Genomic DNA, 26,048 nt, shown 5'->3' on the forward strand with positions numbered 1-26,048 from the left:
GATTTGTATGACAACACAGGCAAGAAATATTAACCTCAGCGTAAATACTTTGTCATACTATTTAGTTATGTATGCTCGTTACTTGGAGTTTGATATTGGTTACTGTAATAGGATCTTGCGCTGGATCTAGATGACACAGTGTAAATTATCGTTAATAAAATCACTACTTACCGCTTGCGGGAATATGGTTAGAATTACCCCCTTCTTCAGTATGAGACGCTGAGAGAAGCCTGCTTGATATTGTCCCAGGTTCGAAAATAAGTCTGTGGTGAAATGGGCAGAGCAAACGTCTCGGGTTATGACTATAACCCTTGTTCCCTGAGAAGTGAACGAGACACTGCGTCGAGAATCGACACTTTGCGGACGCTCCCTTAGCGTGCGCCTCTGAAGTAAGAATGAAACTAATCCAATCCTGATTGGTGTTGCGTCGTGATGTAACATGTGACGGCATAACCGGATGCATAAAAGTGACGCTGACACACACACACATCAGCTCAGCGATGAAGCAAGACGCTCTAAGGCCTCGAGGGGCGTGGCAGGACGACGCAGTGTCTCGTTCCCTTCTCAGGGAACAAGGGTTATAGTCATATCCCGAGACGTTCCCTTTCGAGGGAACTCAACACTGCGTCGAGAATCGACACTTTGGGGAACGAATGCCCACTAAGCCACGCACCGAAAACAGGCCTGCCCCGGAGTGAAACTGATTCAGGCACTCAGCTAGGACGAGAGCACGTGTGCGCCAAGCGTACTAGGGAGGTGCAGACTATAGAACCTAACAAAAGTGTGTGGGGTAGCCCAACCGGCTGCCTCACAGATCTCCTTGATGGGAACTCCCGAAAGGAGGGCCCTAGAGGACGCCATGCCTCTAGTAGAATGAGCCCTAACGGCCAAAGGTGAAGGGAAATTCCGCACCTTGTAGGCCTACTTATGGTTTGTATAGCCGGGAGCCCCTAATAGGTGATCCAAAACACACTACAGTAGGTCCGACCTCCTCCAAGAAGAGGACCTCTCAAGGTAATACTCGGAACTCTGACTGGCAGAGCAAGGAACCTCTCCTTTTCTGCCGACACATGAGGTGGAGGATGAAATACTTGCAGGACCATGGACCTAGCCATGATAAATTGCACTTAAGGCACATAGCTGGGTCTCGGATGCAGGATGGCCTTAACTCCGCCGGGGGCACACCCCAAGCAAACTGGCGATAATGCCAGGGCTTGGAGATCTCCCAGTCTCTTTAAAGAAATAGCTAAGAGAAAGGCTATCTTGAACGTGAGGTCCTAGGCGAAGCCGACTGGAGGTATTCGAAGGGAGCCAGGGATAGCCCTTCGAGAACCACCGCCAGGTCCCAGGAAGGAACCCTGGACCTGACTGTCGGTCTCATCCTCCAATACCATGGATAAATATATTGACCAGTTGGTGCCTCCCTAAAGGCCCAACATTTAGTGGTGCATGGAACGCCGCAATGGCAGCCACGTACACCCTACGTGTGGAAGGGGAGAGATTCGCAGAGAAACAATCTTGAAGAAACTCCAGAACTGAAGCCATTGGGCAGTTAACTGGGCCTAACTCAAGTTCTCTACACCAAGTAGAAAAATATTTCACTTGAGGCCATATAATCTCCTAGTAGACGGAGCCCTAGAGATAAGTATGGTTTCGACCACCTCAGATGATAGACCAGCATCTAGGTACTGAGCCTCCTCAGAGGCCAGACCCACAATTTCCACAGCTCTGGATGAGGATGGAATATAGTGCCCTCCGCCTGAGACAACAGACCCTTCCTCAGAGGAATCTGCCATGGCGGAGCTATCAGGGGTGAAATTAAGTCTGAAAACCATACTCGGGCTGGCCAAAACAGGGCTATCAGAAGAAGACTGATGCCCTCCTGACGGACCCTCTCCAGGACCCCCGGGAGCAGAGCGATCGGGGGGAAAAGCGTACAGGCGAAGCCTCGGCCAGGCCTGTACCATGGCATCCAACCCCAGCGGGGCTGGATGAGTGAGGGAGAACCAAAGTGGACAGTGGGATGGACGTCCCTCGAGACGCAAACAGATCCACTTCCACTGGTCCAAACCTCTGCCATATGAACTCCACCACCTCTGGATGGAGTCTCCATTCCCCGGGCCTCAGCCCCTGCCTCGACAGGATGTCCGCTCCCTGATTCAGATACCCCGGGACATATATTGCTCTTATAGATAATATTTTCCCTTGGGGCCATAAAATGATCTGATGCGCCAATCTGGATAGAGGGCGCGATCTGAGTGTCCTTTGTCGATTTAGATAAGCTACCACTGAGACGTGGTAACCTTTGATGTCTGTGAGGAAGCTCCTCAGAGCCCTGAACACAGCCAACATCTCTAGGCAATTTATATGCTAAGAATGATGATGGTCCTGCCACAGACCCCTGGCAAAGCGGCCGTCCGAGACCGCGCCCCAGCCAGCGAGGGAAGCGTCTGTCGAAACAGTTTCCCGGCGACATGACGCCCCTACCACTAGCCCTTGGGACAAGAACCCAGGTTTCTTCCATATTAATAGGGAACGAAGGCATCTGCGTAACCTTTATCATATGGAAGGGATTCCCCTTGGGGAAAAAACCCTTGGCTTTGAGCCACCACTGAAGGGGCCTCATATGAAACAGGCCCAAAGGAATTATGTTGGATGCCGCTGTTATGAGGCCCAGCAGTCTTTGAAATTGCTTTACAGTGATGGCCTGGCCTAGCTTTATCCCGGACACCATGGCCAGGATGGATTCGATACGAGCGGGAGAAATACGTGCTCAAAGAACGATTCAAAAGCCCTAGATCTAAAATTGGCCTCAGTCCGCCATCCTTCTTTGGAACTATAAAGTACCGGCTGTAAAACCCGGACTCCCTGTCTGGTAGGGGAACACATTCTATGGCCCCTTAATTCCAGTAGAGTCTGTACCTCTTGTTCCATAACCCGAGGCTGTTCTGGAATCACTGCAGTCGGTACCACCCCAGCAAACTAGGGAGGTCGGTGATCGAACTACAATCTGTACCCATAGAGATATATTTGGAAGGCGTTGCCATTCTTCTACAAAATCTACTAAGGGAACCAGCCCCTCGAGACTGGCCTCGGGTGTTTTCCGAGCACTATTCTCGACTTCCTGAAGCGGAGGACCGGCAGGATAAAAGTCGATACAGATTTTGTGACCATAGTCGGTGCCCTGTTGCAAGCTTTTGGGGCGAACGCCACGGAGTGCGTTCGCTGGAAATCGATGTGGCCCGAAGCGTCAAAGACGGCGTGACAACATCTTCTACCCTGAGGGCACCTGCTGCTAGAACAACCTCGATTGTTCCACAGCGGGGGGGGGGGGGGGGGGGGGGGGCAGCCCTCAGAGGTCCTACAATTAGGACCTCTTCGCCTGAAGGACGGCCCTCAGGTCACCCTTCTGGCTGGAGGACTTCGGTTGAGAGTGCTTCCTCTGATTGCCAAACTCCCGCAGGAGGGCCTCTAGAGCCAACGCTCTCTTTTTTTCTTTTTTTTTGCTTCCTGAAACCTGTCAACGACTGAAGTGACAGCGTTGGAAAACAGGCCAGAAGGAGATAGCGGAGCGGCCAACAGGAAATATTTGCCTCACTTAGATCTTTAAGAAGATCGGCCTGGTACGCCTGCAAAATCGTCCTAGAGTGCAGGCACGCACCAGCCTGACCTTTTCTTTTCTAAATATTTTACCAAAGGAACCAGGCTCTCCAGCCTGGCTTCGGGTATTAATCGGGATTCGTTCTCGACCCCCTGAAGCGGGTTTCCGGAAGGGCTGGACCGAAAAAGATTCTCGATTGGCGAACGCGAATGCTGCCTGGCCGCAAAAATGTGGGGCGGACAGTGCAGCCTGCGTTCGCTGGAAACCGATGTGTCCCGAAACGTTTTTAACGGCGGAAGAGCAACATCGATTTCCTGCACCATATAAGCCCAGCCAACCAGTGCAGAGGTGTCCCTGCACGGTTTGTTGGAAAGCGCCGGGGCTTTAAGTGAAGATGCCGGATCAGGAGAAAGATAGCACGCTAAAGCTTCCTCCATCTGCGGCAACTTGCCATAACCCGACTCTCTCGCACCCACCACATTCGAATAAACATATAATGAATGTGGTGAGATACCTAAAGAATGGGGTTTTTTCCAGGATCTACACATATATATTTATATTTTTATAAAGATCTGGGAAAAACAGTAAGCCCCGGCTCTGAGGTTGTGAACGGTGCTGCAGGAATCTCTCGTCTAGTTCATTTTGACGGTGATCATCCTGCTTATTTTGTGGGCAGCTCATATATTTTATATATATAAATATATTTATTTATATATTTATTTAGTCTGGCCACCGCACGCATCACAACCTCCACGAGCTCTACATGAGCAGAAACATAAGCCGGCGAGTGTGACTCATGTTGCTCGTTCCCGATGCTGAGCACATCTACTTCCTTATAAACAGATAGCTCGAGCACTGGGCACTCGTCACGGGCAGAAGAAGCCGCATCGCGGGCTTCTGCGTCGTGAACGAGTGTCATAGAATCTGCGGATGATGAGAGAAAAGGTGCCTCAGCAGTCTCGTTCTCATCCGCGAGATCCTTCTGCGATCTCCACGATCTAAGCCGTCGCGCCGCCTTAATGGACGCGGGACCCGGATGCGATTTTGCAGAATTTTTGCTAATGTAACCGGATCCTTACAGACATAGACTAAAAGTCACAAAACAAATGTTAGTTTTTGAGGCTTCTTTTTCATTCCTGTGTTCTGCATTAAAGAAAAAGATCACTCAAAAATGAAAATTCTGTCATCACTTATTCATCCTCATTTACTTCCAAATCTGTCTTTTTCTTCTGTAGAACATAAAAGAAGATATTTTTAAGATTTGGTTACTTTTGACTTCAATTGCATGGACAAAAACCACTGAGAAATTTCTCAAAATCTTCTTTTATGTTTCCAGAAGAAAAGTCATACATGTTTGGAACAATGTGACGGTGCGTTTTACATTTTAGGAGGAACTCTCCCTTTAATTTCGATCACAGCACTGAAATACACAAGAAGACCAAGTCCTTGTCAGAAGTGTTCTCCGCCCTGGGCTGGCCTGCCGGATGAAATCTTACTAGGGTCACCATTAATAACTAATGCTACTGTCTGTCATGGCCACTAGCTAAAGTCAGCTTTCACAACTTCATTTTACAGAAAAGTGTGTAAGAGCACACATCTACTCACATATATACAATTTGGTCACAGAATTGTTCTTTACGATCGCTCATTGTTATTTTGAGTACCCCATTAGTCCTGTACATCCCGAGTATATGCAGAGGATTTTCTTTAATTATAGCCACAGAACAACATAACAGTTTGATGGTGTCAAAGTCTTTGATACCCATTGACACTGCACACTACGCACTCACGAACATCCACACTGGTTAAAGCTGTGACCCTCGGTCAGTGTGTGCCAAACAGAACTAAGAGCGCTGCTAATGTGTTCCTCCCCCGTCAGAGTATGACTCATTGTTTTTCGCCACTGTTGTACTCTTCATGCCTGCAGAAGCTTTGTTATCTCTATACCCCCAAAGCCCCCCCCCCCCCCCCCCCCCCCACACACACACACACACACACACACATACAAAAACGAACATTACAAATCTTCATTCCTCTACTCTTTTTTACTTTGAAAACATAGCCATCTTGCTTCTGAAACACCCTGAACTCAGTGTAAAGATGAAAACTCAGGATTGTAGTCATATCATGGAAATGAAATGTGTTGTTGTTGTTGTTGTTGTTGTTGTTGTTGTTGTTGTTGTTGTTGTTATTTAAATGTAAAATTGTTATGCATTTTGCAGACACTTTCATCAAAGTGACTTACATTGCATTCAAAGTGACTCACATTACACATTTTATCAATTCATGTGTTTGCAAGGAATTTAAACTAACTTTGGTGTGTACTCTTTGAAGTAAAACACAAAATAAAAATAAATCAATATAATAATTATTATTATTGTTGTTATAGATAATAATCATTAGTATTTATTAACCATAACTTTGGTGTACTGTTTGAGGTAAAGGAACACTAAATATTATTATTGTTATTATTATTGATTTGGTTCAAATAATAATAATAAATATAATAATAATTATAGTAATGTAAAAAAAAAATCCATAGCACGTTTCACAATACATGTTGTTTCAAAGCAGTGTTTATACTATCTTAATATCTTAAAGGGGTGGTAAAACACATTTCTTTCTAAGGCTTGATTGTGTTTGTGGGGTGCACTGTAAGCTGTTCATGCTTCGTTTTTAAAAAATTGCATTATTTTTCATATATTTTACTTTTATTCTACACTGCTTTGTCCCTCCTTGTAAAAACGGTCCCTCAAAAATATGCAATGGGCTCAGATTGGTTAGCTGGCCAAGTGTGTTGTGATTCGCTAACCACCTAGGGCACGTTTTCGGAAACGTTACGCCCCTTACCTTTACCGGTAGTTTGTGCTTTAATGTATTATAAACAATGGCGTCAATAAAACCATACCAATTTGAGCCCAAATCGGACCCAGAGAATGTTAGTGAAGATGATCGAGCTGAACCTGTTCAAGAACGGCTGTTAAACGACGTTTCAGAATGGTTTGTTTTTTGTTGTTGTTGTTGTTGTCTCACTACTTTTTAGATACGCTGTTATTTAATTGTACTAATTATTATAGTTGATGTTTAATTTATAACAGTAACAAGTGTTTGTCTATTCACAAAAGTGTATTCAAGAATATTTTTAAAAAATATATATATATTACTTTGGTACACCTGTATGGCACCGTTACTTTTGTATTTTTAGAACGATTGTAGCCAAATATCTGTCAGCAGAACTATTAACCCAAAACGAACATTGGCTTTACTACAGTAGCCAAATCAAACACAGAACCATGTTTAGCATGCCTGTAGATAAACAATACATAAAGCTCTAATCAAAGAATAATTTACACTAATTCCATGTTTGCTGTTGAGATTAAAAAAAAAGTTTGTAACGTTAGGTGTTTGTCGGATAACGTAAGTATGAATGAGCATTTAACAAACTGGTTCGCAGAGCCAAACAGTGTTCTCATTTGTTTACTTCCTTGCTACAACGTACAATTAACAATACAAACTATTACAGGAAAACACCTCGACGAAAAATAAATCATACTTACAGGTTGTGGCCCGTAAACAAAAGTTCTGTTCTTAAAGTTGGAACAGCTCCATCTTTCAGGACAAGCCATTGTGCGAATCCTGCACTGGACTCGCGAAGATTGTGGAAGCTTTCCTCCGCAAAATGTGCAGCACAGAGAGCGAGATTTGGGTAATAATTATGAGGGACCGAGTTAAAAATAAATGTTAACCATTGATCCCTAACTCCCCCGACCCTAGGAAGGCTGAACAAAGTGGACCAGCAATCCGGATGGAAATAACAGCGTTTCGACAGCAATGCGGCAACAACAGCCTAGTATACCACAACAACTCTTCTCCAAAGCAAAATAAAATATCTTAATAAATTGATTTCTTTATAAGCAAATATCTCCCTTTGCTTTGAACTTTGAGCGTTGTAACTTTTCAGATGTTGTTTATGCTCAAACAGCAACATTACACAAAAAGATACAACTCCATCCACTCAGTTGAGAGATATGAACACCTGCTACAAGTACATCCGAGAGGAGAGAATGGGGAAATATTGAATTGAGCTAAAATCAATCATTATTTTAAAAATCCAGATAATCATTCTTAAAAAGATTGATCTTTTACTCTGTCTTTTTTCAGAGGATGTGTGGCTCCTGTTATTTTTAAGATCAATATTTTCATAATAAAAAAGTTAGGAGGTTCACTGTACTGTACCAGCATTTCCTCCATGACCTTTCCATCTTTAGCACCACGGTAAAATATTTTTTTTCACAGTATTTGACTGTTAATGTGCAGTCACATTAGCAAAATATGCCCACAGGGTGAAATTGCAAGCACAATAGTAAACATTCATGGCCTAATAGTAATAATTCGAGTCAGACTGGTAACCCGAAGGTTGCGCGTGATGTGATTCGTGAACCGATCATCTCTTCTGATTACTTGATTACCGTTACTTTTGTATTTTTAGAACGATTGTAGCCAAATATCTGTCAGCAGAACTATTAACCCAAAACGAACATTGGCTTTACTACAGTAGCCAAATCAAACACAGAACCATGTTTAGCATGCCTGTAGATAAACAATACATAAAGCTCTAATCAAAGAATAATTTACACTAATTCCATGTTTGCTGTTGAGATTAAAAAAAAAGTTTGTAACGTTAGGTGTTTGTCGGATAACGTAAGTATGAATGAGCATTTAACAAACTGGTTCGCAGAGCCAAACAGTGTTCTCATTTGTTTACTTCCTTGCTACAACGTACAATTAACAATACAAACTATTACAGGAAAACACCTCGACGAAAAATAAATCATACTTACAGGTTGTGGCCCGTAAACAAAAGTTCTGTTCTTAAAGTTGGAACAGCTCCATCTTTCAGGACAAGCCATTGTGCGAATCCTGCACTGAACTCGCGAAGATTGTGGAAGCTTTCCTCCGCAAAATGTGCAGCACAGAGAGCGAGATTTGGGTAATAATTATGAGGGACCGAGTTAAAAATAAATGTTAACCATTGATCCCTAACTCCCCCGACCCTAGGAAGGCTGAACAAAGTGGACCAGCAATCCGGATGGAAATAACAGCGTTTCGACAGCAATGCGGCAACAACAGCCTAGTATACCACAACAACTCTTCTCCAAAGCAAAATAAAATATCTTAATAAATTGATTTCTTTATAAGCAAATATCTCCCTTTGCTTTGAACTTTGAGCGTTGTAACTTTTCAGATGTTGTTTATGCTCAAACAGCAACATTACACACTAGCTAAAGTTAGAAAAGTTAAATCGTGTTTTACCACCCCTTTAATGCATTATAGTCAGATTTCGCAGATCAGAGCTTGGCAATTATACAGTTTAACGCATGCTCATTGACTACTGATTCAATTGATTAATGCAGAGAAAAACAAAAAATACAATACGTGTTTTGCAGTTATGTGCCAGCAAATATTATATTACTGTGTGATTTATTAATATTTGTGGGTTTACTGTCATAAATAAGGCTTTATATAGTGCTGTGTTCTCCAAAATGAATACTGACCGCTGTAACTTTTCATCTTATTCCTTTGGTCCATTTCAGATCATCGAGCTGGGGAAGAACGTGAAGAGTTATCACTACATCCTGGCAAACCTGGTAAGCAAAAACAAACAAACAAAAAAGGCACTCATTTCAGCACTATGAGAGATCTCATGACTAAACCTTAGCATTAGGCTTTCAAATGCCACTGGACTCTTGATATTAAAAGTGATTTGCATATTTTCACTACTGACCAATCGTAAGAAGATGCTCACTATGACTAACAAATGAGATGTTATATAAACATTGCCTGGAGAACTGCTCTGTGAATATCAAAAACTACAAGTGATTTCTGCAGTCTTTGTCTGTAGTTGCACTCAACGTATGAGAGCAGAGGGCTAAATTGATTTAAACTGAAATGATGATAATCGCAGCATTAATATGCTGTGGTGTGCTCCTGGATGGCACACTGCTGAGGATTTTAAATTAAACTGGTCTGGACGGTTTGTTAGATGTAATTGTAAATGATAAACGATAAAGGTTGCAAAGCAATAAAGAAAGATTTGCAACTGCCTGATATTTCCATAATTGCCAAATTTTAAGAAGTGAGCAAATTACTCCCAGTGTCCCACGACGGGGAGCTCAATTCTATTTACACTATGTTTGCGTGAGTGTGTGTGTGTGTGTGTGTGTGTGTGTGTGTGTGTGTGTGTGTGTGTGTGTGTGTGTGTGTGTGTGTGTGTGTGTGTGTGTGTGTGTGTGTGTGTGTGTGTGTGTGTGTGTGTGTGTGTGTGTGTGTGTGTGTGTGCACGCATTCATGGACGTTTGTATATGAGTGGATGCCTGTGTAAGCTTTGCCTCTGTGTCCAAGCCTTTTGGGTAAAGGCTAGTTTCTATAGTAACATCACCAACTCACTGCACCACATTTGCAGGGACGCCAAGCGGAAAAAGATACAACTCCATCCACTCAGTTGAGAGATATGAACACCTGCTACAAGTACATCCGAGAGGAGAGAATGGGGAAATATTGAATTGAGCTAAAATCAATCATTATTTTAAAAATCCAGATAATCATTCTTAAAAAGATTGATCTTTTACTCTGTCTTTTTTCAGAGGATGTGTGGCTCCTGTTATTTTTAAGATCAATATTTTCATAATAAAAAAGTTAGGAGGTTCACTGTACTGTACCAGCATTTCCTCCATGACCTTTCCATCTTTAGCACCACGGTAAAATATTTTTTTTTCACAGTATTTGACTGTTAATGTGCAGTCACATTAGCAAAATATGCCCACAGGGTGAAATTGCAAGCACAATAGTAAACATTCATGGCCTAATAGTAATAATTCGAGTCAGACTGGTAACCCGAAGGTTGCGCGTGATGTGATTCGTGAACCGATCATCTCTTCTGATTTAATTACAACATGAAATAAACATGAATGTACATCAGGAGGTATGTTGAAAGCTTGGCCAAAATCTGTATCATGATTATTTAGCCATTAATTACACAGATCTGTCTAATTAAACATGGAAAATACACTAATAACTACCACTAATAAATTAAATTTGATCCAAACCGTTTTGTGATTTTTATAGTTAATTTAGGCCTATGTTTAGTAATACCTAAACCATGGGTGAAAAGGAATAAGGATGGTCCTCTTATTGTATATGTTTATTCATATTTTAGTTAATGATTTGTAAGTGCATCATTGTGTCATGACTATACTTGAGGGGGCACATCATTACTAACTCATGATTAAGCAACCATACACTAACATAAAGTAATGGCTTTTTAATGCATGACTGTGTCATGACTTTACTTGAGGGGGCACATCATAATTAATTCACTGTTAACTACTTACTAATTTCAGCTCATGATTTATCATAAAAATACTATCAAATACACATGTACTACAACTAGTATTCAGTCCAGTTAAGCGATGTTGTATGGCTTTTCAAAATGTCAGACAACGGAGGTACAGCCTATTTAATATTTTCTATGTTTGATAAGGAGGATCAGTTAAATTAATGACAAACTAATCATTTGCCTTTCAGTAATGTTTATGATGAAGCTGCTGATGTCAATAGTTTAAATTATGACTAATAAATTGTTTAATGTATTTCAGTCAAAATATTTACTATTTATTCTCATGAAGCCTGATTAAATTATTTTACCCCTAAACGTTAATGAATGCATTAACTTTCAAACATGTACCAACATGTTTAAGGATGCTGTTATTCATGCATGAATCATTATGACTTCTGTCGTAGGATTGCTCTTCATCGGTTCATTATTTGTTAATATATTCACTAATCATGAGTTCATGTTGAAGTTACTATTAATTCAGGTATTAGTACATGATTATTCATGCCCTGTAATTGCAAAGTGTTACCAAAAATTCTCCTGAGGGAGGATGCCCCTTGACACCCCAACAACAATTTACTTTGTAAACATGTTACCGTTCCCCTTCAGGGACTACCGCTGCGTGAAATCGCAGTGGGAACGCCCTCAGCGTGACGCGTCTGAAGCATGAATGAAATCAGTCAATGGAGAGAATGAGCGTACGGCGAGTGACGTCATCGACCAGGAAGCTATAAATATCCCCTGAGTACACAATACGCCAGCTTTTAGTTACTTCAGCAGCTCTGTGTGTGTCTGAATCTGTCGATTGTGTTTGTCTGTTTTGTCAGGAGTTTTCACTATATATATTTTATATAAAAAAACCAATATGAGCGAGCAGTATAAGAAGTGTGTTCCCCCCTGTACTCGGCACATCACGGGTGGGGATTCACACGAGCTAAGTGTGGCTTGTTTGGGAGTGCAGCAATGCCCAGTCGGCTCTCGAGGGAGTCGATTGTCAGCATTGCGAGCGTTTTCCCTTGAGAACTCTCACTCGCGGCGATCGCTCTTCGAGGAGAGTGATTTGCTGCGAGCTCCCCGAGGCTCGGGTCCCGCTTCTGTTGAGGCAGAGCGGCGGCGCTTGTCTTTGGGCTTGCAGATGGATCTCGCTGGCGACGTTGAGACGGGCTCCGCCCTATCTCAGCTATCTCCGACGAGATCTAGTGCCTCTCACCCAGCTCTGGAAGCACGCGCTGCGGCGGTTACTTCTGCCCGGGTGGAGGCACATGATGATGTTGAATTGAGATTTTCCAGTTCTGAGGAGCTGGATGTCGAAAGTTTATTATCAGAGAAAAATAGTTTATCACATTATACTGCAAATGAAGAAGGTTTGATGGATGTTTTATCTCGGGCTGTTGAAAAGCTAAAAAAAAAAAAAAATAACAGTATCGAGTGGCCAGCTGATAGACAGGTTTCTAGAATTAAAAGCAATCTAGATGATAGATTTCTGTCTGCACGACCTCAACCTTCTAGCCGGTGCTTACCGTTCTTCCCAGATCTTCATGCTGAGGTTTCAAAGACCTGGGTTAGACCGGTTTCAAGCAGAATTTACACAAATCAGTCCAATGCTTATGGTAACATTGTTGGTGCTAAATCTGCTGGTTATGTGACGATACTGTAGGCGGAGGAGACGCTTGCGAGCTATCTCTCTCCTGCTTCATCGTCTTCACTTAAAGCACCGGCTCTTCCACCAAAAAAAAAATAAATAAATAAATATATATACCTCTGTGCTGGTGGGGAAGGCTTACTCGGTGGGTCGGCAGGCGGCTGCATGTTTGCATACGATGACTTTTATGCAGGCTTTTCAGGCCGACCTGCTCAAAGGAAATCTGAGGGGGGTCCCCGCCGAGAGAGACTTGCGTTCACCTCCCTTAAGGGTGCCCTGTCTCTCCCGGCGCCCTCAGGGGCCCGTCCTACTAACCCTGCCGAAACAGGGCGTAGAAGGGTCCGGCGAGTGCTTTCCCGAGGGACGCTCGCCGCCTCTAAGGAGGGTTCTAGTGTGTTCAGACCAGTCGTTCCCTGCCGGTGCGCCGTTACAGGGCACTGTGTCTGTCACGCAGAATGTTCAACCAGAGCAAAGTCTTTCGTCGAGTTCGTCTTCAAAAAGAGCACAGCAGAAGCGGAGTGTCACGTCTCGTGCCCCCCTGCAGAGAAACTGGAGGGACGAGGCGGGGTGCTCTCCGGCGCGGCCTTCTCGGGGCAGGACTGATCTGAGGACAGTCATTGTCGCCAGAAAGGCCGCGTCGAAAAAGTCCTGACGGGCTGAACGTCAGGACTCTGAGGGTGGTCCCCATCGGGAAAAACTTGAGTTCACCGCACAAAAACACGGTGCCCTGTCTTTCTCGATGCCCTCAGGGGTCTGTTCTACTAACCCTGCCTATACAGGGCGTAGAGAGACTCGGCGAGCGATTTCCCAAGGGACGCTCGCCCCCTCCAAGGAGGGTTGTGGAGTGCTCAGACCAGCTGTTTCCTGCCAGTATGTTACAGGGCGCTGTGTCTGTCACTCGGGATGTTCATCCGGAGGCCAGCCTCGAGAGGCTGGTTCCCTTAGTAGAGTTCCTGGCGGAATGGGTCCCCCACCCAGCAGGGAGTTAGGATACTACTTCATCGAAAAAAAAAAAAATCCTGACGTGCTGAACGTCAGGGTTCTGAGGGTGGTCCCTATCGTGAAAGACCTGAGTTCACTGCACAAGAACACGGTGCCCTGTCTTTTCCGATGCCCTCAGTGGTCTGCTCTACTAACCCTGCCTTCACAGGGCGTAGAGAGACTCGGCGAGCGATTTCCCGAGGGACGCTCGCCCCCTCCGAGGAGGGTTGTGGAGTGCCCAGACCAGCTGTTCCCTGCCAGTACGTTACAGGGCGCTGTGTCTGTCACTGGGGATGTTCAAATCAGATCCGAGGACTGGTTTGTCATGATAGATCTAAAGGACGTTTACTTCCATGTATCTATCCTCCCTCAACACAGGAAGTTCCTGAGGTTCGCTTTCGGGGGCGAAGCGTACCAATATCGGGTTCTTCCGTTCGGCCTAGCACTGTCACCCCGAACATTCACGAAGTGTACGGATGCTGCTATAGCCCCGCTGAGGTTACAGGGCATCCGCTTTCTGTACTATATAGACGATTGCTTGATTCTAGCTCAATCGGAACAACAGGCGGTTCGGCACCGAGATGTCGTTCTTGCTCATATCAAGTGACTGGGGCTGAGGCTCAACGCCAAAAAGAGTGTTCTTTCTCCATTACAGAGAACCACTTTTCTAGGTGTAGTGTGGGATTCAACGACGATGCAGGCACGATTGTCACCTGCTCGTATTGCTTTGATTCTCGCTGCAGTAGATCAGGTCAAGCTAGGCCAGTCATCCACTGTAAAACAGTTCCAGAGACTGCTAGGTCTCATGGCAGCTGCGTCCAACGTGATACCTCTTGGCCTCTTGCACATGAGACTGTTACAGTGGTGGCTCAGGACCAAGGGATTCTCCCCGAGGGGAAATCCGCTTCGCATGATCGTGAGTTTGCGACGGTGTCATCACGCCCTGATCATGTGGAAAGATCCTTGGTTTCTGTCCCAAGGCCCTGTGTTAGGAGCTCCTTGTCGTCGCGTTATGCTAATGACAGATGCCTCTCTCACGGGTGGGCTCAGGGTCTGTGGGAGGACCATCATCGTCTGTGGCACTTAAACTGCCTAGAGATGTTGGCGGTGTTTCAGGCTCTGAAACACTTCCTCCCAGACCTAAGGGGCCACCATGTTCTTGTCCAGACAGACAACACATCGGTGGTTTCTTATATCAACCATCAGGGGGGTTTGCGTTCTCGCCCGCTTTACAAACTGGCACGTCAGATCCTTCTATGGTCCCAGGGGAAAATTCTTTCTCTGAGAGCTTTTATCTCCCGGGGTATTTAAATCAGGGGGCAGACATCCTGTTAAGACAGGGGCCGAGGCCCGGGGAATGGAGTCTTCACCCCGAGGTGGTGGAACTCCTATGGAAACATTTCGGTCTTGCCGAGGTAGACCTATTTGCTTCTCGAGAAACATCACACTGCCTGCTGTGGTTCTCTCTCAGCCATCCAGCCCCGCTGGGGTTGGATGCGATGGTACATCCGTGGCCGAGGTCACGCTTGTACGCTTTTCCCCCGATCGCTCTGCTCCCAGGAGTTCTGGAGAGGGTTCGCCGGGACGGGCTCAGTCTCCTGCTAATAGCCCCGTTCTGGTCGGCCCGGGTATGGTTTGCGGACCTAGTGTCTCTCCTCAACGGCTCTCCCCTAGAGATACCGATCAGGAGAGATCTGCTCTCTCAGGCGAGTGGGTCGATCCTTCACCCCCGTCTAGAGCTATGGAGGCTGTGGGCTTGGCCTCTGAGGGGGCCCAGCTCATAGATTCTGGTCTCTCGGCTGAGGTCGTTGAGACCATCCTCCGATCCAGAGCTCCCTCCACGAGGAAGTTATATGCCGCGAGGTGGAAACTTTTCACCTCTTGGTGTGGAGAGCGCCAGCAGGACCCAGTTAACTGCCCGGTTGGTACAGTCCTGGATTTCCTGCAGGACCGTCTCTCCACAGGGTTATCCCACTCCACACTGAAGGTGTATGTGGCGGCCTTAGCTGCTTACCACACCCCTTCAAGTGGAGGTTCCCTCGGGAAACACCCGCTTATGTCTCGCTTCCTTCGTGTCACCTTGAGGCTGAGGCCTGCAGTTCGCACAAGGGTACCAGCTTGGGATCTGGCCGTCATCTTAGAAGGTCTCTCCCTTGCTCCTTTCCAGCCCATCGAGGAAGTTTCGGAAAAGTTTCTTACTCTAAAGACTATCCTTCTTCTCGCTATCTCATCTCTAAAAAGAATTGGAGATATTCAAGCACTTTCGGTGGCTCCCTCGTGCCTGGAATTTGCTCCTGGTTGGTTAAGGCCTTTCTCTTTCCGAGACCAGGTTATGTTCCTAAGGTTCCAACTGTTTCAGTTAGACCTATAGTTCTGCAGGTTTTCTGTCCTCCGCCTTTTCTGACGTCAGACCAGGAGAAAATTAATTTGCTGTGCCCAGTTTGGGTTTTGATGCTTACGTCCACAGAGCTGCCCTGTGGAGGAGATCGGAACAAATGTTCGTCTGTTTGGGTCACCTAAGAAAGGGTGTCCTGCATCTAGAAAAAGGATGAGCAAGTGGGTGGTCGAGGCCATCCCACTTGCTTATGGTTCGGCCCATCAGCATTCACTTTGGCTGTAAGGGCTCATTCCACCCGGAGTATGGCTGCTTCTACAGCTCTTCTTTCAGGAGCTTCTCTTCAGGACGTTTGTGATGCGGCAGGCTGGTCCTCACCGCACACTTTCGTTAGATTTTATTCCCTCGATCTTAGCTCCACTCCCGGGGCTCAGGTTCTCTCGTCGGTTTGTGTCTCCTAATGACACACGACGGGGATTTGGTCGTATGGGGATGTGGGTATTGCGTTCCCACTGCGATTTCACGCAGCGGTAGTCCCTGAAGGGGAACGTCCCAGGTTACGTATGTAACCCTAGTTCCCCGAAGGGACGGACGCTGCGTGTCCTGCCATACTCTCGGCATCCCCTTGGGTCGCTGCTTCAGTAACTTTTAAGCTGGCGTATTGTGTACTCAGGGGATATTTATAGCTTCCTGGTCGATGACGTCACTCGCCGTACGCTCATTCTCTCCATTGACTGATTTCATTCATGCTTCAGACGCGTCACGCTGAGGGCGTTCCCACTGCGATTTCACGCAGCGTCCGTCCCTTCGGGGAACTAGGGTTACATACGTAACCTGGGACGTTTTCATCTCTTGTGAGTTTGCAGGTGTATTTTAGTGAATCAAAAACATATTTACGTACAAATGACTCTAATGATCAATTAAAAAAAAGAGGAAAAAGAGGAGCGTCCTCTTTAGTTTTTTGCAGTGATGTGGAAATATCCTAATGGTGTAACACAGAGACTGTGCAGGTTTTCATACTGCATGCTAAGGAGACACGTCCACAATATCTCACATTTTGGCTGCAATTCTCGAGTCTTGTGCTTGACTGATGTGATTTGAGAACTTGTAATGAGAATACAGGTGTCTTTATGCAAAATCTTGCATTCCTTAGATCATTCACTTGGTTTACAGTGAGTTTGTGTAGGATCAGATGGGCAAAAGCCCTCTATGTAGTTCTAGAGTGGGAGGACCGCCTACGCCTGAAATTGAGAATAATTACGCTGGGCCAAGAGAACAAGACTGGCAAAAATGAACGAAAAACGTCAAAAACCTGTAATCAATTATATCAGTCACATACAACTGAAGGATATCATCAGTGGTGCTCTGTTCCAGGAAACAGGATGTCACTGTTGCTATGAGAGCAGATAGAGCAGATAGTGACATAAGAAGGAATGCCAAAAGACGTGCTTCTGAATGAAAAAAAGAAAGAAAAAAAACAGAAAGATGCGGCTAATCATGAGAGAGCAGTGGCAGTGCTTCAGAAAGCAACTTGCTGTTGTAATCAGGAATGACTCCTTGCCCCATTTCTCCTCCATCTCTCGATTGGTTATAGACTCATAGAGTCCCTAGCGTGGTGTGTCTAACCAGGCAGATTCAATTCAAGGCAAACGTCACTATTAATATTAGGCCTACTGTCACGTACTGCTCCGAGACACAAAGGTTGAGGATCCAAATGCAGTATTTATTGAACAGAGAATAATCAAAATACGTAATCCAAATCCAGGCAAGGGTCATACACAAACAAGCAATCCAAACAATAACAGATAAGGGCTGAGGCAAAGAGAGAAATCCAAGGGAACAGGCAGAGAATCAAGATAACCAGGACACAGGAGAAACAGACTACAAACATGCTCAGAATTGCAGTACAAACACTAAACAAGACTTTGCAGGGAATGATAGAAAGAACCAGGCATATATAAGGTGAGCAAACAAGAAGATGAGACACATGTGAAAACAATGAGTGCCAAAGAGTCCAGGCAAAGAATTATGGGAGATGTAATGAAAAGACAATAGTCTGTTGTGGAGAGCCACAACAGAGTTGTGGTGGCTCTCAAGGGCACTCCAGCTGATGATCGTAACACCTAATAACTCTTGCTAAATCATTCAACTTAATTCAACTTGCATTTCAACTTTAATTTCAACTTAAAATTATTTCATTTAGTTGTCGAACATTTCTAATTTTCGTTGATGTTCTTAATCTTATTTATCAATTACCAAAAATTCTTTGTAATTGTTTTAGTTTACAATAACAACACTGCTTCAATATAGTTGTTGCGAGTTTTGGGCTACAGTTGGACCTATGAGCTAGTGGTTATTAAGTTATAAAGTAGTGAATGATTAAAAATATATAACCTGTCAAAATAAGAAATTTGAAACATTTATCTTTCTGAAATGAGAGTTTCAGACGTGTGTCCATGAGAGTTTTGCTTTTTTTGAAATCAGTGAAAGTTTCATTCTGCAAACTGCTTGACTTTGTTTTCTCCTTTAATTTATTATAAATGTGCTTGGTGAATGAGCTCTTGATTGCCTTCAAAGACTGTAGTCATGTTGATTGAGGGAACAATGTGCCATGTTTCAGACTTGAGAGCTTGTGATGACATGCGTCCCAGTTTTGCGCTCAGTAACAGCATGGCATAATATGGTATGTGCAGTGATGCAGGCAGCCTGTGTATCTCTGATTGCCTTGCTCACTCTCAGAGTGTGATGAGGCTGTGAAACGAGGTTGTGTGCCGCTTCAGCCCTGAGGTCAGCCGTGTGATAGCACTTCCCTCCAAGTATTGATTTGATGTTACAGGATACTTTGAGTTGTCCCTGTGGAATGGTAGTTCTCTTACGAGAGTATCTCTCGTACTGCGTAATATCTTACGCTACGGGGAAAACCTCTTTTCCACGAGATATTGAAGCCAAAAATTATCCTTAATTTTTAATCAATGTAAAACGCTTTGCGACAGCATGCAAACATAGGCAAGGCAGCTTGCGTGCCTATTGGCTGACCTGTGGCAAAAGCAGCAGCCTATCGACAGAGGCCCTGCGAGACATGACACCCAATGGGGCACTTCGCGACAATATACGTCACGTCCCGCCAGAATAGGCGTGGCCTTGGCCTATAAATACAGATCGATAGGCTGATACAAACTGATTTTCATCTCTTCAGCGAAGCATCTGCATCGCTGGATCCGGAGTGAGAAGCCGCGCCGTCTGAGGTAGAGCTTAGATTCTCTGCCCGAGCCCGAGCCCGACCCGCGGGCCGCACGCTGTGCTTTAGGCCTATTGTGTAGCTTAAGTGCAACATGGAGCTTGAAGAAGTAAAGAAAAAAATTAAAACAGGAGAATTAACTTTGAGCAAGTATGAAGGAAAGTCGGAGGTATGGAAATATTTTAAACTAATCGTGGACAGTGACAACATATGTGCTGGCTTTGTTGAGTGCAAGTGCGGCGCGCTGCTAGAGAGTCTGTACGTGTTGTAGCCATTAAATAAGCGCATTTAGTTTCATATTTATTAAAATATTATAATGTTATTTTTGTCCATCTATGTTGATTATGAAAGTGAACAGAGTAGATAGGAGGATGCGCAATATCAGGAGACATGGAGTGGTTCAGGCATGATTTTGACCACTTCATTATGTTTTGTTTTGTAGAAAGCCTTTCTTTCAAAGTGAATTTCGTTTTGTATAAATTGTATCTTAATTTTAATAAATTTTTCATCAACCAATTGCCTGGATTTAATAAATAAGCAGCAAATATAGCAGACAATAATCATGATATGGAGGCGCCGGCGAGCCGCGGTGACCATAGCATGTGAACTATAGCCGTCTCATCATAAATTAAATCAATTCTCGGCACGCTTGTCACCGAATTTACAAATTCTTGCTTGTTGCACGCACACATATGTCGAAATAACATTATTAATAATAATGAATCTTTAAGAATATTTGATTGAATGCTGAATGTTGTGCTTGTTCAATTTAATAAAATTAAAACTTTCATTGTGATAATTAAAATAATCGAATATTAAATATTAAGTGGCCAATTTTTGCACATTTATTAATAGTATTTATATAATATATATAAATAATATATATTTATGTATATATATATATATATATATATATATATATATATATATATGTATATAATATATATTTATAATATATATTTATGTATATATAAATAATATATATTATGTAGTGCTGACGCGGGCAAGCCGCGTCAGCACTACACACAATGGCCATCCTGCAGATCTTCCAGGCCGATCTTCTCCGAAAAATGGACGAGGAAGGCGCTGAATTCGATCAGCGTTGCGGATTTACGGAGCGCTACAGACCTGGCTCTACGCGCTAAGAAATCAGTTGCACAGGCCATTGGGTGGAGCATGGCCTCTCTCACCGTGGCTGAGAGACATCTGTGGTTGACGCTGTCTGAAATGACTGAAGCGGAGCGCGCTGTATTTCTCGACGCGCCCATTTGGTCAACTGGCCTTTTCGGATCTGCCGATTCGATTCCAAGAGGTTCAAAAGACATCGCAGGCTATGAAGCACTTCCTCCCGAAGCGCTCTAGTTCCGCAACAGGTCGCTCCTGCCCGGAGCTCCCAGCCGCAGCCTGCACCACCCGCCGCCGCCGCTTCTCAACGCCGCCAGGCCCGAGAACAGAGACCGCGCTCTCGCTCTACCGGACGCCGCCGCCCTCAGTGCGGGCCCCGGCCGAGGATCGAAATCAAGCCCGAGGTCTCAAAGCCTTCCTAGCCTCTCTAGGAAAGCGACGGTGTTCAAATCCCGGCCGGGTTTTCACCAAAACATTTTGCTCGTCCAGTTCCATGCAATGTGACTGTTCCAGTGTATTTAGCAGTCAACAAGCCGGTTCATTTGCCCGCTTGCCTGCACACAAAAGCCGTTTTTACGGCTACCCAAATAAATCCAATAAAGAGTGTATTTTCTGGTGTTCCGGCCACGGCCGATGGTGTTATGAGTGTGGTAAGAATGCCCACGTCCCAGTGCCCATTCCCACACGCAGACACAGCCCGCCACAGCGCAGGGCTAGCACGACTCAGGTCGATTGTGCAAACAATGTAGTGAATGTGCCCACAACACAGTGCCCATAAAAACTCTCCCAATGCGTATCCATCAGTTTCTGTAAAAATGAAACCGACACACATTGAGTCAGCACAAGCTGACGGTGTTATAAGTGCAGTGAATGTGCCCGCTGTCCCGCGCCCACATTCCCTCACAGACACGCTCATCCCCACGGGGTTTGTCCCGCTCGCTTTCTCTCCACAACCGGTCATTGAGAATTCGAGTGCGACCAGGCTGCCCGCTGTGATCAGCGCGCCTCCCGCCTCGCACGTTGTTAACACAGTGTTTATGTCTCAGCACACCGGAGCTCTGCAACCGCTGCAATGCCGCGGCCAGAGCCCGGATTTCATTCTACCCCTAGCTATCCACGCAGATGCGTGGGCAAAGCTGCCCGGGGTATCAGAGTGGGTGTTGAACACTATAAAGAGAGGCTATTCGCTACAGTTCGCTCGACGTCCCCGCCGTTACACGGCGCGAGTCGAAACCTCGGTGAACAACGAAGTATCTCATCTACTTCGAGCCGAAATAGCGAAACTGCTGAGAAAAGGGGCCATAGAACCTTTATCTCAGGCTCAGAGCGAAGGGGGGCCATACAGCAGATATTTTCTGGTACCCAAGAAAGACGGGGGTCTCAGACCCATTCTAGATCTGCGACAGCTGAACAGAATACTTATGAAGCGCCAGTTCAGAATGCTGACAACCAGGAAAATCCTCGCGCAAGTGCGCCAAGGAGACTGGTTTATGTCAATAGATCTGAAGGACGCCTATTTCCAAATACAAATAGCGTCACGTCACAAGCGATTCTTGAGATTCGCCTTCGAGGGCCAGGCTTATCAATACACAGTCCTACCGTTCGGCCTGTCTTTGGCACCCCGTACATTTACGAAGTGCATGGACGCGGCTCTCGCACCCCTGAGACTTCGGGGCATGCGAGTGTTGAACTACTTGGACGATTGGCTGATTCTAGCTCGATCACATTCAGAGCTCATAGAACACAGGACCACGGTGCTGGAGCATCTCGAGAATCTGGGTCTCACAGTCAATTGGGCGAAAAGTTCGCTGTTTCCCAGCCCGAAAATCTCTTTTCTGGGAACAGTGCTGGACACGCTGTCTATGACAGCACGTCTATCGCCAGAGCGAGAACTGGACATTCAGCGCGCCACGAAATCCTTCCGCCGCGGCTCTATAGTCCCGTAAACTGTCACACATAAACTGTCTAGAAATGCTAGCAGTAGGCAACGCGCTACGGCGTTTTTGTCCCCAGATAAAGGCCGCCATGTCTTAGTCCGATCGGACAACATGTCAGTGGTGGCATACATAAATCACCAGGGTGGCGTCAGGTCCCGAAACCTTTACAGGCTGAAGGAACGCCTCCTGGTCTGGGCTCAGCACAACCTGCTTTCACTGAAAGCAGCGCATGTGCCTGGTCGCCTGAATCTGGGACCAGACCATCTGTCCAGAAACAATGTCCCAGCAGGGGAGTGGTCGCTGCACCCGCAGACGATCCAACTGCTGTGGGACACATTCGGCAGAGCGCAGGTGGACTTGTTCGCGTCCCAAGAAAACGCTCACTGTCCGAACTTTTTCTCCAAGAGCAGGGATGCGCTGGCCCACGTATGGCCCTGCTCCCCCCTCTATGCTTTTCCCCCCGTCTCGCTCCTGCCTCAGGTGCTAGAACGGATCAGGGAAAACGGATGCCCAGTGGAGAAACCAGAACTGGTTCCCAGTCTTGATGCGGCTCACCAGCACTGCCCCGTGGCCGATACCGGTGAGGAGAGACCTCCTCTCTCAGGCAAAGGGCTCGATTTGGCATCCTCGCCCGGATTTATGGTCCCTACATGCATGGGCCATCAACGGGTACCCGCTAACCTCCCAGAGGGAGTGTTAGATACAATCACGCAGGCTAGAGCCCCGTCTACTAGACGGCTCTATTCCTCGAAGTGGTCAGTATTCTCTGCCTGGTGTCAAGCTCAGGGCTTTTCACCCGCAGACTGTGGGGTTACGGAAGTGCTCTCCTTCCTTCAGGAGCTGCTGGATAAGGGCAGGACCCCATCCACGCTCAATGTGTACGTGGCGGCCATAGCGGCGTTTGCAAAACCGACGTCTGGCCAGTCACTGGGGAAAAACGACCTGGTCGTGCGATTCCTCAGGGGAGCTCTGAGGCTGAATCCTCCCAGACCCCCCTCAGTCCCTGTTTGGGACCTTTCTACGGTTTTAGAAGCCATGAAAGGTGCCCCATTCGAGCCAATCCATTTGTCAGACATGAAACATCTGTCTCTCAAAACGGTATTCCTTATGGCTCTCGCTTCAGTGAAGCATGTAGGGGACTTGCAAGCGCTTTCAGTAAGCGCGTCATGCATGGAGTTTGGGCCTAACGACTTGAAAGTCATACTCAAACCAAGGCACGGGTACGTGCCCAAATCTCTCAACACACTGTTCAGGGCCCAGGTTATATCCCTGTGCGCCCTCCCGGCTCGTGATGAGGAGAAGGATGTGAGTCTCCTCTGCCCTGTCAGGGCACTGAGAGCTTATGTGTCCCGCTCGTCGGTCTTCAGACAGACAGAGCAGCTCTTCGTTTTGTTTGGCGGACGCTCCAAGGGACTGGCCGCATCAAAACAGAGCCTATCCAGATGGATAGTTGATACCATAGTGCTGGCTTACACTTCTAAGGGCCTGCAGTGTCCTTTGGGTGTCAGAGCGCACTCCACGAGAGTTATGGCCTCGTCGTGGGCGTGGTCTAGCGGTATCTCCTTGCAAGATATCTGTATGGCGGCAGGCTGGGCCTCGCCGTCTACATTTATAAGGTTTTATAACCTAGAGGTTCCCGCCTTACAGGCTAAGCTGCTGTCGGTCTAGATTTCAGTATTATCTGTCCCACTGCGCCGGCGCAGAATACTGAGTCATTGCTTATGCACACTGATCGAGAGAACAGCTCCATGGGTGCTGAATAACCCGTACTGTTACCCAGTTCAGGCTGAACAAGTTCACCCTGTCTGTGTGGAACACTGTTAACATAACTAGCTCCTGTATGCTGCTATTTCTTGGGAAATGATGCTTGCAGCCTGTCTTCCCCAACTCTCTGTTAGTCTATGGTGATTATGCACTATATGGGCCCCTGGCTACTGCCCTTGGGACTTTAGTGTCGGATCCCAGTACGCACGGCGTGTTGCATTGTGGCGTGTTGCATTGTGTTCCCCATAGCGTAAGATATTACGCAGTACAAGAGATACTCTCGTAAGAGAACGTACTCGGTTACTAACACAACCTCGGTTCTCTCTAGAGAGGGAACGAGTACTGCGTATCTTGCCGTGCATACTACAGCTTGGTTCGCTTCAGCGATGAAAACCAGTTTGTATCAGCCTATCGATCTGTATTTATAGGCCAAGGCCACGCCTATTCTGGCGGGACGTGACGTATATTGGCACGAAGTGCCCCATTGGGTGGAATGTCTCGCAGGGCCTCCGTCGATAGGCTGATTCTTTTGCCAAAGGTCAGCCAATAGGCACGCAAGCTGCCTTGCCTATGTCTGCATGCTGTCGCAAAGCGTTTTACATTGATTAAAAATTAAGGATAATTTTTGGCTTCAATATCTCGTGGAAAAGAGGTTTTCCCCGTAGCGGAAAGTTCCCAAACAAAGTTTGGTTAAAAAATTCAGGAAAAACAATAATACTGTGAAAAGCTTTTTTTTTATATATATGTTTTTAAATGTAATTTATACCTGTGATGGCAAAGATGAATTTCAGCAACCAATCATCCAGTGTAACATTTCTCAAGAAACATTTCTTATTATTAATTAATGTTGAAATCAGTTGTGCGGATTATACTTTTTTTATACTTTTTTTAAGAAGCCCTTGATAAATATGATACATTAATGTTGAATAAAAGTATTAATTTCTGCTAAATAAAAAAGTGACCCTAGACTTTTTAACATTAGTTTATACGTAGTTGCCTTTATATTTTTGCTAAATATATTTTCTAGCGAAGGGATAATTTTTTTAGGGATGTGTGGCACCATAATATTTAGGTTGACAGCCTCTCCTTCTGCATATTTAAATTAGTGGGCAACCAATATGGGCCAACATTGGCATATGGGACTCCCCTGCGGTGCCATTTCATTTTTGCCTGTCAGTGAGGATGTCAGAACATGATATGTTTGATTGCCCAGTCGACACTGTCAAATGTAACAAATCTCCTAAAGATTGGCTGCATATCATATAGTTTGACATAAAAAAAACACATTGAACGCTCTGCCAAGTAATACTATTTAATCTTATGATTCTGACCAGTAGTTTGTGTGTGTGTGTGTGTGTGTGTGTGTGTGTGTGTGTGTGTGTGTGTGTGTGTGTGTGTGTGTGTGTGTGTGTGTGTGTGTGTGTGTGTGTGTGTGTGTGTGTGTGTGTGTGAGGGTCTTTAAGGTAAGACACAAGCGTGAGGTCATGTTAGAAGCGTAGTCAGTCTTGTTCGTTGTCCTACGGAGCAGATGTTCCCAGGGTACACAGGGACATGTTACTGCTCCTGGGGGACCAAGCGTGTTATGGGATCAAAGATCAACACACTTACGGTCTGACAAGAGCTATTACACTCAAAACTGAGTGTGAGACACACACTAACGTATTTTGTTGTTGAGCTGAACACAAACTTATCTTTAGTACACACACATTTATATTTGAGCTTATAGGAGTAAATAGTCAGCATCATGAAATGAAACATTCCTCGTAATACTTCAGGTTCGATTCAGTTCGGTATGATCTCTGGTACGGAGAGTGTGTGGGCTGCTCTGGGGCAGCTTGCCTCAACTGATAGGATTGTGAGAAAAGTCCTTGAATTACTGAATAGAGCCATTGGGGTTAAAGACAAACCCTCAGAAAACTCTCATGATGTGCCACTGTTTTGTTTTTTTTACTTCAAATTCCTATTCACAGCTCCTGCATTTTCCAGAACCACATCGGATAACAACCAAGCTTTCTTGGATAACCAGCCTCAG

At 45.5% G+C, this 26,048-nt stretch overlaps 1 protein-coding gene across 6 annotated transcripts in view; it reads left to right on the forward strand.

Annotated features, from left to right (window-relative positions):
* The window catches only part of gria1a (glutamate receptor, ionotropic, AMPA 1a), an 88,963-nt gene that overhangs the window by 23,744 nt on the left and 39,171 nt on the right, over nt 1-26,048 (forward strand). For all 6 annotated transcript variants that reach the window (XR_013210374.1, XR_013210375.1, XM_077248009.1 and 3 more), the window contains exon 5: nt 9,196-9,249. Coding sequence is in view for 4 of the 6 variants with exons in the window: in XM_077248009.1 (XP_077104124.1) it covers nt 9,196-9,249 (54 nt within the window). In the remaining 2 variants the exon portion in view is untranslated. The remainder of the gene's footprint in view (nt 1-9,195; nt 9,250-26,048) is intronic.

Source organism: Siphateles boraxobius, unplaced genomic scaffold (assembly GCF_051911475.1).
Source record: "Siphateles boraxobius isolate OS27281-9 unplaced genomic scaffold, OSU_SipBor_1 3, whole genome shotgun sequence".
Classification (NCBI taxonomy): domain Eukaryota; kingdom Metazoa; phylum Chordata; class Actinopteri; order Cypriniformes; family Leuciscidae; genus Siphateles; species Siphateles boraxobius.